Genomic DNA, 17988 nt, shown 5'->3' with positions numbered 1-17988 from the left:
TTAAGATAAATTACAGGCAGAGGGAGTTTGAGCTGAAAGTCCTTTAGGAGAAAATAGTTTACAACTGATTTCCCACATTGGGAGTGATGGTGTGTGCTGTCAGTCCCCACACTCCAGACACAAACACCTGCAAATCTCGGAGTTCAAGGCCAGACTGCTTTTCTTGGTGAGACCACTTCTCAATAAACAGAAAAACCTGTCAGCTGAAGGAAAATTGCATCAGTTAATATTTTGATGTGAACTTGCAATAATTTTCTAATTGGAAGCATAAGAATTGGCAGGGGAAGCGTTTCAAAGAAAATTAATAAAATTAGAGCTGTCTTTGGTTAGAAAAATATGAGAACTTTGTTTGCTTATAAATGTGTGTGTATGTGTCATTTCATGTTCATTTCTGCATATCTCATTGGGCAGTAAACTCTGAAGACAGTGAAAAAAATTCAAAGTCATAGTTTTATAGACTTGACTAGAGAAAGTCTCAAAGTTAGAATTTCTCTTTGTTCCTCAAAACAAAGTGTACTCAACACAAAAAAGAGTGTGAGAATTTCCCTCTTGTTAGCAGTCTAATGTTTATTTTTAATTGTATCAGATATTATTTATTAAAAAACTGAATTCAAAGAATTCAGTGTGAATACTTTTATTTTCCTAGCCTTCTTGGACACTTTAGGCCCAGACGCCAGGCTTGTGAAGGTAAAGTCTGCAAGGGAATAAGAGAGCTGAGTATCACCAGGAATATTGACTAAAAGGAGATGGCAAGTTTGAGTGGCTCATTACAACCCAGGGACTGAATGATTGGCCAGTTGGACTGACCTTCTCCACCTATCAAAACAGCCTCAGTACATTTGAAAGTTAAGTTAGTGTGCACACCTGTTCCGTGTCACACATTTTCTATCCCTTCCTGGATGGAACACATCTGGGCAGGTTCCTTCGAAGGTGGTGTGATGCAGCTGGCTGTGGTCATTGTGTTTTTTAAAACTCGTTAGAAACTTGTGTCTTGCCGTGTTAGGCACAGGAGGATCTGGTGTTTGCCACAGGAAACCTGAGTTACTTTGGGTGGGAGTCTCTGCCAGGGTCTGCTCCCCAGACTTTGAAGAGCCAGATTATTCCTTGGCATTGTGGCACACTAGTGGAGAAAGCACCTGATTGTCACTGTAGACTTTGGTGGGTGGTGGCGGTAGTGGAAGGCCTCAGAAGCAGATGGGACTGTGCATAGCTGGGAGGGCAGCACAGTTCATTACTGCTTTTCCATTTAAAGCTTAACTCAGGGAAGGTTCATTTTGTTTTACTTATGTGTATTCCTCTTTACTGTTAATTTTTTTTGTCTGTTTTTGGTGATTGGCTGAAGTGTTTAGTCATTTAGATGGTGTGACCCCAGAGTAATGAAAAGGGATAACTTGAATAAGGGTATGATTTTGACTTCTAAAATGCCCTTTTCCCCTCAGATATAGCTACTATTCTGTATTCATCTCATCCTCTGAGTATTCTGTTCTCCATCTTTGTTTCTGTTCAGTTCCTTTGCTGTCTCTTTAGGTCACTATAAGGTTGGATTTACAATATAAAAGGTACACCAATTAAATTGTGGTAGAATCGAGACTTATTTCATAGGTAGAGTATGAGAAAGGCTTTCAGTGTAGCAATCCCTTGTTGTCTTTTATTAGGGTCAGTGGTATTGAATAGATCTTGTCAGGAGAATGTACTGTATGTTTTCCAGTTCATATGATTTTGACTTACTGAAAAACTAAAAACCTTCTATATCCAATATTCTTTCTTTCCAATATTTCTTTCCAATATTTCATCTTTAATGAATAGCCATCCTAGTATATTTGCTAAATGAGTGCCTTCTATTTCCTTCCTGCTCACTATGTAAAATAATACAGTAGTTGATGGTTCATTTTTCATAGGTGATGCTAAAAGGAAAACTTGTTCCTCTTAAATATGTATCTCTTTGCCTAAAAGCAGACTTGTTCATTGTCCACAAAACTGACAAAAACTTAATCTGTGTATTCACCGGTGATCATTGGGAAAGGAGTGGAGAGCACTGGGGAACCCTGCCTTTGATCTTCCCTTATCACAATGAATCAGAGCTTCTAAGCAGGAGTAGCCAGAGCGGATGACCACACCAGTGCATGTAGTCCAGGAAAGCTTAGCCTCACTCACATAGGTCAACTGGCTAAACTTTCTCCTTCTGAAGAATAGCCAGAAATTGAAAAGTCAGGTCACCTAAGGACAACTTTCCCACTATCTGCTGACTAAACAAACAAACAAACAAACAAACAAAAACCCAGCTGAAATGTCTTTCTATAGATTTGACTTAACAGCTGTCACACTTGGACTGTGACGTTGACACTTAAATTATGGTGTATCAGTTCAGTAGCCAAAAACACATCTCACTTGCTTTATATATGTCTGTCATATTATCTAGAGAGCCTAAAACCTTCCAGGATATGATATTGATGGGGAGAAATTATTATCTCGATCTATCCGAGGAAACCAGTTCTCAGAGAGGGAATATAACATAAAAAGTAAAGTGTGGGCATTGAAAAAAGGTTATGTAGCCTTTGACAGGGCTAAACATTTCCTGGAGGCTGCATTCAATATGAAAAGGTCCTCAGTGATGGTAGGAGACACCTTTTTCATTTGTCTCTATTGAAAAAATAAATTACACCTTTAAAGATGGTTCACAAGTCCCTAGCATGGTGACTGATGTTAACACCTAGCATGGTGTTAATATCTGTGTGCTAATGAGTCAAAGGATATGGTTGTTATTTATGCCCAGAAAATTGCTTTTGTGAGTGCAAAACTATACAGGGAGAAGAACTTCAGAGTTACTTAGGACTCTTGTTGCACATTGGCACCACTAAGGTACTGGCTCATTTCCCTACTTAAAAGGTATTGATGTTCAGCTGGCTTTAAATTACTCTAGAGACATAGCTTCCCGAGCCCTAAAGAGACTATGACACAGCTTTGCCCCACTGTTCTTGCAAAACACCCCAAGTTACAAAAGTATACAGTTTATTATGTTTGCCTAAAATCACCGAGTAAAGATACTTTTTATAAAAAAAAAAATAAAGTAAGTTTGTACTAAAAGTGAATATGTGTTAATAAACATTGCCTAAAATCTGTTTTTATAATAGTGTTTCCGCTGTACTAAGGGACTGCACTCCTCAGCGTTAATGCCTTCCCTGGTGCAGGGAGGAGACCTGTGACAAAAATAGTTTTTGTAGGTAAAGGTGATTACACATGTCTGTAGTCCTACACACGGGAGGCTTCAGTAGAGGGATGGTTGAGTTGGCGACCAGCCTGGACATTTGAACTTGAGGACCAGAGTCCCCATACCCCCAGTCATGGTGATGTGTCTGTAATACCGTGTTCCTTACTTAGGGGAGATGGGAGGCAGAGACAGTCCCTGGAGGCTTGTAAATCAGCTTGCTACTTCTGTGAAGTAACAAAGAGACCCTGTCTCAAGCAAGTCAGGGACCTGCATCCTGATACCAGTGTGTCCTCTGACTTTGTCCATGTTTGAGGGGGAGCTTTGAATCTACAAGACAAACAACACCCAGTCCACAGAAAATTCTTCCTTTTCCTACTTCCTGCAAAGAAACAATAACCATGGGAGCTAGAATTCTTCCATTCTTGTCTTTTCTGAATCTTTAGAAACACACCCCGCCCATGTTTTCTCTCTGTATGTGTCTCTTTGTTCCCATGCACTCACCTACTGGCTGTTTATCCCTGGCCCCTCTTCTAAGATCCATTCATGGATTTTTAAGCTGCCTGATAGATTCTCTTGTCTCTTAGCCCCCTTATTCTACACTTCGTTTGAATGTTGTTGTTTTATTGTTGTTGTTGTTTTCATCAATTTCCCTTTAAACAGAATCTTGCTTTGTAGCCCAGGCTGAATTCAGATGAATAATCTTGTAGCCCAGTCCTAGGATTCTCGGCATGCTGACATACTCTCTTTAGTTGCACTGGTGGGTCTGTTTGTTTTATAAGAAATCCTTCCAGTTACAGCAGGTGCAACATCCGTCTGCCTTCCATTATTTCCCATCTCCCTCTCTTCTGAGTTTATTTCTGTTGCGACTCCAAACTCAGAATCACAGTGCTACTTTTTCAGAGCTGTATTTCCTAGAATAATGCTAAATTAATTTATCTACCTACTAAAATGCCACTAAATAGTTTTTACTTTCCACCTACTATTGTGGAAAAGATAGTAAATACTGAAAATTGTTATTTTTGTACCTTTGTCTTGGCCTATCTTACTTAGCTTCATATTTGAACTTTTATTTACTTGTGATGTTTTCATGTAAATTTTTGCCAAGGTGTATAGGGTGTCATTCCTGAGATTTTCTTGTTCCTTGAAAGCTCATATATTAAACAAACAACTCAAAACTGAGTCTGGAGCTCAGTAGTAGAGCCTTGAGTTGGATACCCAACATCACCAAAATAAACTCTGGTTTCTTTTTATTTTGGGAAATTAATTTAGTTCCGATCCCAGTTTCATCACACTTCAGTCCATTTATTCAGCCACAAATAGCACAGTTATTTGATTAGCTTTGGATGTTTGTTTGGATGGTTGGTTGGGGTCTGTCTTGTAGCCTTGCTCGGGCCTGGAGCTCAGGGTGCGTGCCTCAGGCTCACAGCAGCTTGCTATTGGACCAGCCCCATAACTGTGAGGGTGCAGGTGTGCACCACTGCACCGAGCTTTAGTTGTATATTGTAGTTTAGAGATTAATACTAAAACCTTTAAAAGGAGGTTTGCTAGAGGGTGATTAGGAAGGTAACTTTTTGTTTTCTGTGAACACATCGCTAGTTTTCTAAAGTTATTTCATAAAAGCTAGAAAATACTTGTCTTTTGAACAGTATTTCACAGTATTCACACTGTGGTAGAAACCAGCATAATTGCTAGACCTTCAACTTGCATGTGAGTTTCTGATAAGCACCCACAACAAAAATTTTAGGATGCCTGCATACTTTTGCATTGCTCAAAAGACACCCACATTGCACTTTAGCCTTGGGAAAAGTAGCTGATTAGGGACATACATATTCAGTTTCTAAACAGAGATGGAAAGAGATTCCTTTTCTGTGCATATTATAGGCTTTCTATTGCAGCATGAAAATTAAGGACTTTTTGCTTCAAGATTAATAAATTGATAGGCTTGTTTCTCCTTGTGACTTTATTTGAATAATTGAGCAGCTGGGGGGAATGGTGAAATCTGGATTAAGAGTTTCTATTTACTGTTTGGAGTCAGTTTTGCCCCTCTGCTGTATGGGAAACATTTAACAATGAGAGTAAAACCCAACTGGGATTGTGATGCACTGACGTCTAGTCACGTTGAAGAAAAACTTATTTCTCCACATTTCTGTTAAGGTTAATGACTGCTAGTTGCCATGTTTACACCGGAGTGTACATAAAGAGAAGAACAGTAATAGGCTAGAGGCCAGGGAAGATTGGATAAGTATATAGATGTGGTTCTGTGGTTACACATAACTTTCCATCACTCATTTCTTTTCATTATTATATTCATAATTCACTTTAGTGTTGAAGCACTAAAATTAGTTTTAAAAGTTGGACTGTGTTCATAAAAAAATTTAGTGCCCAAAATATAGCTGTGTTTTGTTCCCTGGTGTTGAGAGTATGGATTAAAAACCATGGTAATGGTGTTGAAGGTCATATGTTAGACTTAGAGCGTCTGTCTTCTAAGCCGTTTCCTTCTACCCTGAGTTGTACAGTTTGCCTTAAGTCTTGGAAGTACTAGTTTGGAGATGTCTGGCCCTGTGTGTCCCAGTAAAGACTGAACCGATGGTGAGAACCACTGAGACATAAAGTAGAGAATAAAAAACTAAGAGCTACAGCATTAGACATGAAGTTTACCTAAGAAAGAAAGACCAACAGCAAGAATGTACTGTGTGATTTCTGAAAAAGTCAATAGACCGGAGTGACTAAGAACATGTAGAGTCAGTGTAGAGATGGGGCTCTGAACGAATCTTAAGAGTCTTGGGAATATTCTGGATTGGTTGATGGGAAAGACTTTTAAGCCAGGCAGTGGTGGTGCTTATATTTAATCCCAGTGCTCTGATAGAAGTAGCTGGACCTCTGACTTCAAGGCCAGCCTGGTCTACAGAGCAAGTTCCAAGACAGCCAGGGCTACATGGAAAAACCCTGTTGTGAAAAATAAGCAAACAAACAAAAAAGGAATTTTAAATTGTTAATGTTGATATTTCAGATATGGGAAAGAATATGGCAGCTAGATGATATAAATTTGTGCTAAGGAGCCAAAACCTTACTATCTGCCTGTTTGTCATCTTTGATGCAATCTTACTAAGATTACCTGGAACTGGGACAGGCTGGCCTTGAACTCACAGTCCTTCTGCCTTGGTCTCCTGAGTGTTGGGATTACAGGCCCATCCCACCACGTGCCTAGTAGTAGCTCTGAATTTTTTGTCCTGTCTGGATTAATCTGGCAGGCAGCAGTCACTGCAGACTTCAGATACCATCAAAGTATAAAAACATTCGTTATTGTTATTTTCATTATTAGTACAGACTGGGTCATGCTTTGTTGCCTATATTGGTGTCCAGATTTTGAACTCAGTTTCTGCTTTTTGAGTGCTTGGAATATAAGTTTGTACCACTAGGCCCATTTTAAAAATTGGAATAATTAAAATGGATTTATGTCATAGTGACACTTATTTTAGGTTTTCCTTTTACTTTATTGCTTTGATTGAGCAACCTATCTTTATTATATTGAAATACTTGAGTCAAGCTATTTAGGAAGAAAGGCTTATTTGGCTCCCAGTTGTGAATGATGAACGCCCAGACAGCATGTTATAGACTTTGGTAAGGACTTTCCCATTACTGTGTCACTTTATAGTGCAGTAGAAGGAGCATGTGCAGGTGAGAGTATCACATCACCCACATCCAGAAGACATGCTGGCAGGGTACCTTCCCTGGTGATGTAGGGACCTTGAACTAGGCCTCTCTTTTTATGGTTCCACATCTCCAGTACCACTGTACTGGGGACCAGACTCCCCATTTTTGAACCTGTCTAAGAAATAAACTATGTAATTTATCACATTTCATTCTCATAAGTTTTTGTCATCCTACGTGTAGTTAACCATGTTTAGTTATGTTTGTTTTTTATCAAGTGATTCAAGATTATTTAATTCTTAATTTGCATTCATGTTTCTTTCTGTAACCAGGAACCTTTTGAGGATGGTTTTGCAAATGGAGAAGAAAGCACTCCAACCAGGGATGCTGTGGTTACGTACACTGCCGAAAGTAAAGGGGTTGTGAAGTTCGGCTGGATCAAGGGCGTATTAGTATGTATGCATAGACCCTGCTTATGGTTCCAATCCTGTTGATTAGCAAACCTAGCTCATGTTCTCGAGAGAATTACTGGTTTTCTGCCTATTTGTTTGTGGGTACTATGGAAGACCCAGTAATGCCTTGTGTATTCTTTCCTTTATGATATTAATGTTCATTAGGGGAGAAATGTTTATTATTATACACATCATCTTGATAGAATTGGAAACTCACAAGTTTCTGCTTTTGGTAGCCCTGGTTGGGCTACACCGGGCTGACCTTGAACTCATTTTGCCTCTGCCTCCCAGGTGCTGAATCAGTTGTAACAATACACAGAGAGGAACATAGAATAAAAAATTAATATAAGCTCAAGTTGTGGGAGTATAATACTTAGTTTAAATTTTTGGGAATGGTGTGATCCATTGACATTTGTGTTGGTGTACATGCAATCCTTAACTCTGCCTTAACCATTCATGGCAGATGTTATCAAAGCATAGGCAAAACTTATATGATAAAGACAAATTGTAACTTTAAGATTTGAAGTCTTACCAGGTGTGGTGGCACAGGCCTTTAGTGCCTCCCAGTATTCAGGATGCAGAGGCAGGTGGATCTCTGAGTTTCAGAACAGTCAGGGCTACACAGAAAAAATAAACCCTGTCTTCAAAAACAAACAAACAGTCAGTAGTCTTAAAAATAGTCTTCTGTTGTGTTTCTGACACTCTTGGTGAGCACATTTACTTATAAACGTACTTAGATGGCTCTTACGTACATCAGCTAACATAAACCCTCAGTAAGCCCTTTTGACAAACTTAAGGTAAAGGAGTTAGATTTCAAAACACTTTCATAGTTTCAGTCACATTTATCTTTTGACTTGTTTAATTTTTATTGCTGTGTCTTGTGCCCTTTTTTCTCTCCCAGGTACGTTGTATGTTGAACATTTGGGGTGTGATGCTCTTTATTAGATTGTCGTGGATTGTGGGTCAAGCTGGAATAGGTAAGGGAAGCTTCACACCTCTTGATCTACGTTATATTAGCTGTGTGCCTTTCTGCAGTTGCTGACTGGGCTGTGTTGCCTTTATTATGTAGATTGCTACCATAATTGACTTTCACAGTTTTGACTTTATTTCTCAAAATTGAGATTGGAATTAGGTAATTTATGGCCTGTGTCTTAGTTACTTATCTCTTTCTGTTGAGAAATATCATGACCAAAGAAACTTACATAAGAAAGCATTTAATTGAGGGATTGCTTACAGTTTGAGAGAGTGAGCACATAACCATTATAGTTCAGAGCATGATGGCAGGCAGGCAGCATGCATGACACTGGAGCAGTTACTGAGAGCTTACTTGTGACCCACAAGCAGGAGGCAGAGAGAGTGAGTCTGGGCCTGCTGCAGCCCTCTCCCAGTACCGCACTTCCTCCGAAAGCCAAATACTTCACACACAGTCCACCAACTAGAAACCAAACATTCAAAAATGTGAACATACCGGGACTATTCTCTTTCAAAGCACCACAGTCCAAATCAGTGCTTAACTCTGCTAGTTCTAGGAAGTGGCAAGTTTAGGAATATAAAGTTCATGGTTTCTTTTTCCTCCTTAAAGGTCTCTCCGTTCTTGTAATAGTGATGGCCACTGTCGTGACGACTATCACAGGATTGTCTACTTCAGCAATAGCTACCAATGGGTTTGTAAGAGGAGGTGAGTTGCCTTTGCACAGGCCCAACCTGAAAGATACATTCATGCTTTTTAAGTCGCCTGTTCTGTATATCAAGTCTGTGTTCTTGAGAGCTTGTACTTGGCCAGCCTTGCTTGAGTTGTGTTGATTCTGCCCTTAGATAATACTGCTTCTCAGTCTCATCATTCAGACTTGACTTCTTCCATTGCACAGATCAGTCTCTTCCCATCTACAGCTGAATACAGCTACCACAGGCACCAAGATGAACACCATGTAAAGTTACTTAAGTTTACTGCCGAAATGAATATGAATTAGCCTATTCTATGGATTAGGTGAAGTGTATTTTATTTGTACTTCAATCAGTCAGGTAATTTTGAGCACCTTGTGGCACATGCTGGGTTTGTAACAGTGTCAGGCAAGGTCCAGTTTTCTAAGGACTTAAGATCATATAATAAATAGTAGTAGTCATTGTTTGTCACCTAGGGACTGGGAGTGATATCATGGTTCTGACATATATTATCTTGATAAATGCAATATTGTTGTTTATTACTGTCATCATTTGTATGACTAATGGGACCAGATAGGAAACAATTTGTGTGGATGCTTTATTAAAATTTAAACTTGATGGAGATTATGCAGCCTGGTCTCAAATGTCCAAAAATATTTTTTGAAATAATTGAAAGCTTCATTTTGTAACAGTAAAATCAAAACACTGAAATTGAAGAAACCTTAATATTTTCCACTATGTGTCAAAAAGCACTGTCTTAATAAAATCAGGCTATATCGATGGTCAAGTTTTTGTCTTTAAATCCATTGTGTAACTGTGGATGATTAGTACTTACTACCAAGCAGGAAGCTCCATATTCTTTCCTGTGATAGGTATATTCCTTCAAATTGTAACTTTCAGATCAATGAAATATCTGTAGAAGCTACAAAAGACAATTCTGAAGTTCCTTTTTTATTAATGGAACTGACTGTACTACAGTACTTCCTGTAAGCATGAGTAGCTCAGATACCTGTCTTCTGGAGTATTTCTTCTGAAAATACACTCATATACATGGCTAAATCTGTTTTGTGAGTTCCCTCGTATAATTAAAGGAATTGTTGGCATTTAAAACTCTAACTTTTTCATCCTTTTTCTTAGGAGGAGCATATTATTTAATCTCTAGAAGTCTAGGGCCAGAATTTGGTGGTGCAATTGGCTTGATCTTTGCCTTTGCCAATGCGGTGGCAGTTGCTATGTATGTTGTTGGATTTGCTGAAACTGTGGTGGAGCTGCTTAAGGTAATTGGGCCTAGTCATTCGCTTGCCAGATCTTCACTGACAGGACACACACACACACACACACACACACACACACACACACACACAGCTTAACCTATTGGTGAACTTAAAAAAAAATGCTGCCAACATTATTAACACTTATAAGTAATTTGCTTATGTAATAGGAACTGTGTGGTTTTGACAATAGCATGAAGGTTTATTCTTTTTCCCTTTTATATCATAAAAGAACATTAAAACATGGGTTCACTAATCATACCAAACACAGAACACATTTCTGTTGTGTCACTTTATAAAACCTAACTGTGCCAGTCAGATTATAATTTCCTTGATTGGTAATTGCTCTTCTTGATTTATTGGGTCCATATCAGATGTACTAGCATGTGTAATTCAATTAGAAATATAAGGTACCTGAATGACAACTGATGGTAATTAGTACTTAGTTTTGAGACAAGGTCTTGTAGTGTGACTACTGAGAATGTGTAGTATAAACCAGGCAAGCCTTGAAATTTTGATAGTCCTTCTGCCTCTGACTCACACATGCTGGGAACACAGGCATACTCTGTCTATTCCCTTAATAAGCATTGATTGAATGTCTACAGCTTTTTCTCTTTTGTAGGAACATTCCATACTTATGATAGATGAAATCAATGACATCCGAATTATTGGAGCCATCACAGTAGTGATTCTGCTGGGCATCTCAGTAGCTGGGATGGAGTGGGAAGCCAAGGTAAGTCGTGGCAGAGCATCTCTAAGCATTTGCTCCAAAAAACCCAAGTTTTGTGAAACTAAAACTGATTTTCAGAATCTAGTGGAAAGGTAGCCATTTTTATAGAAGTTTATGGTATATAGCTTATTGGAATTTAAAATGATATACTTAAAGATAACCCATTTTAAATTCAGTTAAACACTACTTTGCTCATCCTTGAGTAATTAAGAATTGCACCTAAGGCCCATTGCATGATAGACTTTTTGTCTACAACTGAGTATATTCCAGTCCTTCATTTATTTACTCATGTAGCACATTGACTTTATTGAAAACACCTACTTGGGTCATAGTTAATGTGTAAGAATTCTTGCTGGGCCAGCGAGACAGCTGAGTGGTAAAGGTACTTGTTACAGGATGTCCTGGGGACTGAGTTGGATTCCTGGAAGCCACAGGCAGGTGGAGGGAGAGACCCAGCTCCCTAACGTTGTCCCCGGGATCCACACATGAACTGCAGCGCATGTGGCTCCCTTTCCCATAGTAATCATATTTGAAAATACTTTCTAAAAAGTTTTGGTTGCGAATAGTATCTGCCTACCTTTTTTGAGTAGCTAAAGTTAGAGAAAAGTTTGTGTTAAGGGCTTTCTGCCCCCCCCCCCCCCAGTGTCACTGTTCCCTGAGTTCCCCCACTTGGCACGTTTTTCTCTCTTTCCTCCTTTCCTGCAGCATTGCAGGCAGACACACCACTGTGTTTGGACCTGCTCTGAAACTCGTGTTGCTCACAAGCATATTCTCCCTGTTGAGACCTTAGTCTTGGTGGGGAGGGCTTTATAGAATGAAAAGCCTGTGACTTGGCTGGTGATATAACAATGTTTAGGGCTTATTGTAGAAATGAGTGGCATGATTCTACCCATAATTAGCCATTCTCAGATAGTTTTGTTTGAGGCAGGGTCTTACTCAGAGTTTCACTAGTCTCAGACTTGTGGTCCTTCTGCCTCAGCTTCCTGACAGATGGGAACTTCAGGCTCATGGCCCTGCCCTGACTTTAAGAAAGTTCTTTAAGAGCTGTTATTCATGTAACAGCATTTATTGAATATCTACTGATACTTATACTGATGCGTTGCATCCGTTAAGACATTTGGCAGAAAGGCAAAACGAGACAGATTGTCTATACTGGAGGAAAGTGCAGGAGACAGGCAGTCTGTAATGGAGGAGAATGTGGAGATAGACTGTGACTCTCAGGGTTTGAACCGTAGGCTCAGATCGTCCTCCTGGTGATTCTTCTGCTGGCCATCGCTGACTTTGTCATAGGAACGTTTATCTCACTGGAGAGCAAGAAGCCCAAGGGGTTCTTTGGCTATAAATGTAAGTATAAAGGATGGATACTTTGTTAAGAATGCAAATTACAGCACTCTGCTGTTAACTAAGTATATTTTAGGTATTTTATATAGTGATTAAGTTTGGTCTGGTGATTCACACTGATTCATAATTCAGTTTTGTCCTCTTTAAATAGACTGTACAATTAGAGTAAAATTGCTTCGTTTTCATCTTGTTTTTCAATGATAGCAAAACAGGTGGTTCAGTATAGAGAAGCCAGTGGTACTAAGAAGGAGGTGCCTGCATGGCTCTCATTATACATCTAGTTATGTGTTTCTTGGTGATGGGGATGTGGGAAATGTATCTTTAGATGATTTTATTGCTGCACAAGCATCTGAAGGTATACCTACCCAAACTAAGATGTCGATGACATCATAGAGTTATAGACCCCTTTAAGTATATTGCCCATCATTGACCAAAATGCTACTTGGCATGTGACTTTTTTTAAAAACATACCAGTTTAAAAGTGCTGTGAATTGTGAAAGCCGATGAAAGTGGCCAAAATACTGACTTCTTATCTCTAAATACTATAGCACATATCCACTACGGAAAAGGGCTATTCAGGAATTTTTTCTTTGGCACGATGCATAGATGTTTTTCAGGTTTCATGAGGATCCTAATAGCAACTGCAGGTTCCTTGTCCAGAATCAGTTGCATTAAGTTGTTCACTTTCCTTTTTAAAACAAAACAAAACTGACTCAAGACGTAATCCTCAGTCTCATTAGGCTTTTTCATCTTGATAGTTTTCAGGATAATAGGTGTGTGTGGTGTGTGTGTGTATGTTGGGGGGGTCTTCTCTCCAGCTGGGTTATTTACATTAGCCAGAAAGCAGTGTGTCCTCAGCACCCAGAATAGGGGGTCAGAGTGAACTAGCTTTCCCTACTTTTGATGTTAATTTTTATGTCTTTATTAAGGTGAGGACTAAGAGGCTTCTTGGTTGGGAAGTTGCCATTGGTTGTCAGCTAATAAACAATACTTTGAGACAGTGCTTAGCCTTGCCCCCAGTTGACTTTAGCCAGATGGTTTTATTAGTAATCCATCAGTCTGTCAAGTCACAATGACGTGGAGCAGCATAGATTGCTCTGTCTTCTTTAGTCAGAGTCTTCTCCTTTTTGAAAGTCTTTCCTTGTTGGCTGTCCAATTGATGTTCTGCTTGACCCATTGACTGCTCTATTACTCCTCTTACCCTCTGTTTCAGTTAGGGTTTCTGTTGCTATGATGAAACACCATGACCAAAGCAACTTGGGGTGGATGGGGTTTATTTGGCTTTCACTTCCCTATCATTGTTCATCAGAGAAGGAAGTTGGGGCAGGAACTCAAACAGGGCAGGTACCTGAAGACAGCTGATGCAGAGGCCATGGAGAGTGCCAAGTACTGGCTTGGTCCTCATGGCTTTCTCAGCCTGCTTTTTTAAAGAACCCACAGCCACCTGCCCAGGGATGGCACCACCTACTGTAAACTGTAAAGACTTGTCACTCATGTTAGTTTAATAAAATGCTAATTTTCCAGTAGCCAGGCAGGAAGTATAGGTGGGGCAACCGGACTAAGAGAATTCTGGGAAGAGGAAAGCAGAGATGGAGTTATCATCCAGATGCAGAGGAAGCAAGATGAGAACACTTTACTTAGAAAAGATACCAAGTCACATGGCTAAACATAGATCAGAATTGTGGGTTAATTTAAGTTGTAAGAGGTAGTTAGTAATAAGCCTGAACAATAGGCCAAACAGTTTATAATTAATATAAGCCTCTGTGTGTTTATTTGGGACTGACTCTGGGACTGGGCGGGAGAGAAACTTCTGTCTATAACTTAGAGTGGGCTAGGTCCTTCCCCATCAATGACTAATTAAAGTCCTGCAGGCTCACCTACAGCCTGATCTTCTGGAGGCATTTTGTTAATTAAGGTTCCCTCCTCTCAGATGACTTCAGCTTGTCAAGTTGACAAAACTGCTGCAATCCTCTTTTTCCTTCCCGTGCACACAGTTGTGTTCATCATATAAGCCCATCACCTATATTCTTTATTTTGGTGTTATCTAGTCTCATAGTTTGAAGTAACTTCAGGAGATTATCTTTTTATTTTTTAATTGCTCCTTTAAACCATTTCTTTTAGTCTATATAGGTGATAATGGAAGTGGGTATTGGAGAGTAGGGTAGAGGCTGGCTCCAGATCAGTGTGTTTCCTTTTATTTCCCTATCTCCTTTCTTGTGTTTTCTTAGTTTGAAGTCTGGGAAAGTGGGTCAGTAATCTATACTTGTAATTTTCATTTGAGTTAGTGATGACAGTCAAGTTTGGAGGTTCTTAAACAATTACTCATAAAAGGTATCAAAAGGTAGGGCATATCCTAGATTACATCACCATTTTGATAGCAAACAATTTCATCAGATAATAGGAGCACAGATACTGAATTAGCATTAAGTAAAAATGACCCATTGTGGGGAGACCATATATACTAATTATTCTTGACTTAAGTTCTTTTGTTCTCATTTGCTGTCTAGCAACTGATGCAATGTTTTGTCCTCTGTAGCTGAAATATTTAATGAGAACTTTGGACCAGATTTCCGAGACGAAGAGACTTTCTTTTCTGTGTTCGCCATTTTTTTCCCTGCTGCAACTGGTATTCTAGCTGGGGCAAACATCTCAGGTGATCTTGCAGTAAGTATTATAAAGTGTTGTATTGATTACTGATATGTTAAAAATGCTCTCCATGCGTTTATTTTTATAGACTAAAAAATTTTCTTGTCTTCTAGGACCCTCAGTCAGCCATACCCAAAGGAACACTTTTAGCCATTTTAATTACTACAGTGGTTTACATAGGAATTGCAGTGTCCGTAGGTAAATAACCTTCATTTCTTTATATGTCTTAGAAATTTTGTGATGCTCATAGCATGTTTTCTGACTTGAACATTCCAAAATAGTTTAGGTAAAAAGGCACAGAATCAGTTGCCTGTTTTAATGCAAAGGCCGCTTAAGGACTAGTGGCGACTTACAGAGACATAAAACCACCAAATGCTTTGTGGGGTCCTTTCTGTCATTTATTTATTATACTAAGTATATGTAAAATATATGTAAAATGGTACCTGTAAACTCCCATTTTATTTGAACATATATGCTGTATTCACACATGGAGGTAAGTTTTACTCTTTAAAGTTGTAAAGATTTGGGAGGCCCAGCACACTGTTGTGCATGTACCTCTTTATGCTCATACAAATATAAGTTCCGAGTTTGTTAATCTCATGTTAAGAGGGGTCCATGTATATTTTACTAAGAATAATTTAAATTTTACCACATTTTTTCATTGTTTTGTTCAGAAATAGTGACAATTCTATTTCAGAATTTTATTGCTATTTCTCAAGGTAATTTTGAAATTTGGCTGAACAAAAGTTAGAAATGCTGACAATATCATGATGGACCAAATTGTGTTTTAAAAATGATTTTGGATTTAATTTATTTTTAATACATATTTCTAAAATTCATCTGCAAAAACCAAGTGCTTACCTAAACTTTTAAATATGCTTATATAATATATAGCCTAGCTAAATAAGGTTTGTTTTTAATTTAACTAGTAGCATAACTGATTATGTTCCAACTTTTAAAATCTTTTGTTGCCATTGATACATTTCTGCTATTTAGTCTGACCCTTTGGTCTTGCTAGACTTCACATTGACTTCATTCTGTCTGTCCTCAGTGAGCAGGGGAACTGACCCTTCTTCCTGGTGTTCAGGAGAGGGCTGGGAAAGAGCTCACTCAGTACCAGTGCCTGTGTAGCTAGTTCAAAGAAACAGAACCTCTATCCCCAAGCTGTCAGGTACAGCACACACATGTGGTCCTGGTGCTCAGGATTTTCCTTGTAAATGTGATGCACAGAACATGAAAGTATGCCTGCTCTCAAGCTGATTGGAGACTTAAGTGTTTTCTCTCTCTCTGTAGTCCTGTAATAGTTCAGAGGTGCATTTAGAGGTAGATGCTTTTGGCAACATGATTGAAAGGCAGAGAAAAAAAATGATGATTGAAATATTTATTCAAGTTTTCCCACCACTTATAAAATGCCTGAAATGTAGCACTTTTTTAATAGAATGTTTAGTTTGATTACTTAAATTTTAGTGACCACAAAGTTTCTTACTTCCTTCAGAATAAAGGTGCATATGCATGAAGTGTATGCTATTATGAATATGTTCCTAGACAGTACTGTGATTTCTTTATGAATGGGTGTAGGATTTTAAGAGGAATGCGTGTATGAGTTACTCTGACTGTTGCTTGTGCTTCAGGTTCTTGTGTTGTTCGGGATGCCACTGGGAATGTTAATGATACCATTACCACAGAGCTAACGAACTGTACTTCTGCAGCCTGCAAATTAAACTTTGACTTTTCCTATTGTGAAAGCAGTCCTTGTTATTATGGACTAATGAACAACTTTCAGGTAAGCATTGACATTCTATCAATGATAAAGATATTCTGTATTTATCTAGGGATTAGACCACTATGAAATCTGGCCATTTAGAATATAGCTATACATTAGAAGGGAAGACAGTTGTTACTTTCTGTTTATCACTAACTAGGCAAATGGAAAATACATGAAAGAGTAAATAAACTCTTGAGACGATTCATGAATCAGGCTCATTCTCTGGTTGTGTTGTCCTTTACACAAATCAACATCAATGCCCTATGCTTAGTATTGGGAAATGAAAAGCCAACTAAACTCTGGCTCTGCAGTTTAATATTTGGCATTCTCTAAAACTAATGGTGAGACTGGACAGAGTGATACTCAACAAAACCACTGGTAATATCAGTGCAGCACAACACAGCAGCAAAGATGAAAGGCAAGATGGCTCTCCAAATGAAGCACTGAGTGGAGGTAGCGAATGGTAGCAGTATGCACACACCTGCGTCTTGCATTAACACAGTGACCATGCCCATGATAAACTGAGGGTTGTGAGAGATCGAGTATGAGAAAAACTGTATCACCCAAATATAATAATCATTTTTGAGAGCTGATTTAAAAAAAATAAAAAGCCTGTTTTGAAATGACCAGGACAATGGGGACAATTGAGGCAATTTGATTGGTAACTAGATGTGTGTTACTGTGATGGGCTGGCCAAATTAAGCCGGGCCAGCGGCTTTAGCTACAATTTCCAAATGTCTGCCTGTTAACAGACACACACTGAACCTTATGCATTAAAAATGTAGGGCTGCAAATGATGTGGGCTCGGGCCCAGTTGTCCGTGATTGGAACCTGGTGACAGGTGGCGCTTCATCATCCTCTTTTTTCTGTCATATGTTCATTTGGAAATTTACAAGAGAGAGGTTTTTAGTGGTAAATCTGTTTTAATAACTTGTACTTTACTTCTTCATGCTATTTACCAAACTACTCTAAGATTTCCCCAGTATTAGTTTCCTTTATTAGAATCTTCAAACTGTGACTATTCAATCCTCTGCTCTTTGTCAACCGTTTTTAAGACTTCTTTTGCAATTCTGCCACTTCATTTAGGTGATGAGCATGGTGTCAGGGTTTGCACCCTTGATCTCTGCAGGTATCTTTTCAGCCACACTTTCATCAGCTCTAGCCTCTCTCGTGAGTGCTCCCAAAATATTTCAGGTAAATGTTTCATAGTATAATTTTTATTGGGGGAATGTTAAGACATTTCAATTTTTGGATTGTTGCTA

The 17988-nt window shown here is 38.8% G+C and overlaps 1 protein-coding gene across 2 annotated transcripts in view; it reads left to right on the top strand.

Annotated features, from left to right (window-relative positions):
- LOC121443617 (solute carrier family 12 member 2) overlaps positions 1 to 17988 on the top strand; it is a 71994-nt gene that overhangs the window by 12485 nt on the left and 41521 nt on the right. For both annotated transcript variants that reach the window (XM_041645438.1, XM_041645437.1), the window contains exons 2-11: positions 7192 to 7311; positions 8213 to 8288; positions 8894 to 8989; positions 10111 to 10250; positions 10867 to 10977; positions 12210 to 12318; positions 14852 to 14979; positions 15075 to 15159; positions 16593 to 16744; positions 17813 to 17920. In XM_041645438.1, the coding sequence (XP_041501372.1) occupies positions 7192 to 7311; positions 8213 to 8288; positions 8894 to 8989; positions 10111 to 10250; positions 10867 to 10977; positions 12210 to 12318; positions 14852 to 14979; positions 15075 to 15159; positions 16593 to 16744; positions 17813 to 17920 (1125 nt within the window). The remainder of the gene's footprint in view (positions 1 to 7191; positions 7312 to 8212; positions 8289 to 8893; positions 8990 to 10110; positions 10251 to 10866; positions 10978 to 12209; positions 12319 to 14851; positions 14980 to 15074; positions 15160 to 16592; positions 16745 to 17812; positions 17921 to 17988) is intronic.

The sequence above is a fragment of the Microtus oregoni genome, unplaced genomic scaffold (genome assembly GCF_018167655.1).
Source record: "Microtus oregoni isolate MIOR12 unplaced genomic scaffold, Mior012 000110F_ref0000174, whole genome shotgun sequence".
Lineage (NCBI taxonomy): Eukaryota > Metazoa > Chordata > Mammalia > Rodentia > Cricetidae > Microtus > Microtus oregoni.
The sequence above is the reverse complement of the archived record's forward strand: the minus strand, read 5'-3'. Positions and strand labels throughout refer to the sequence as shown.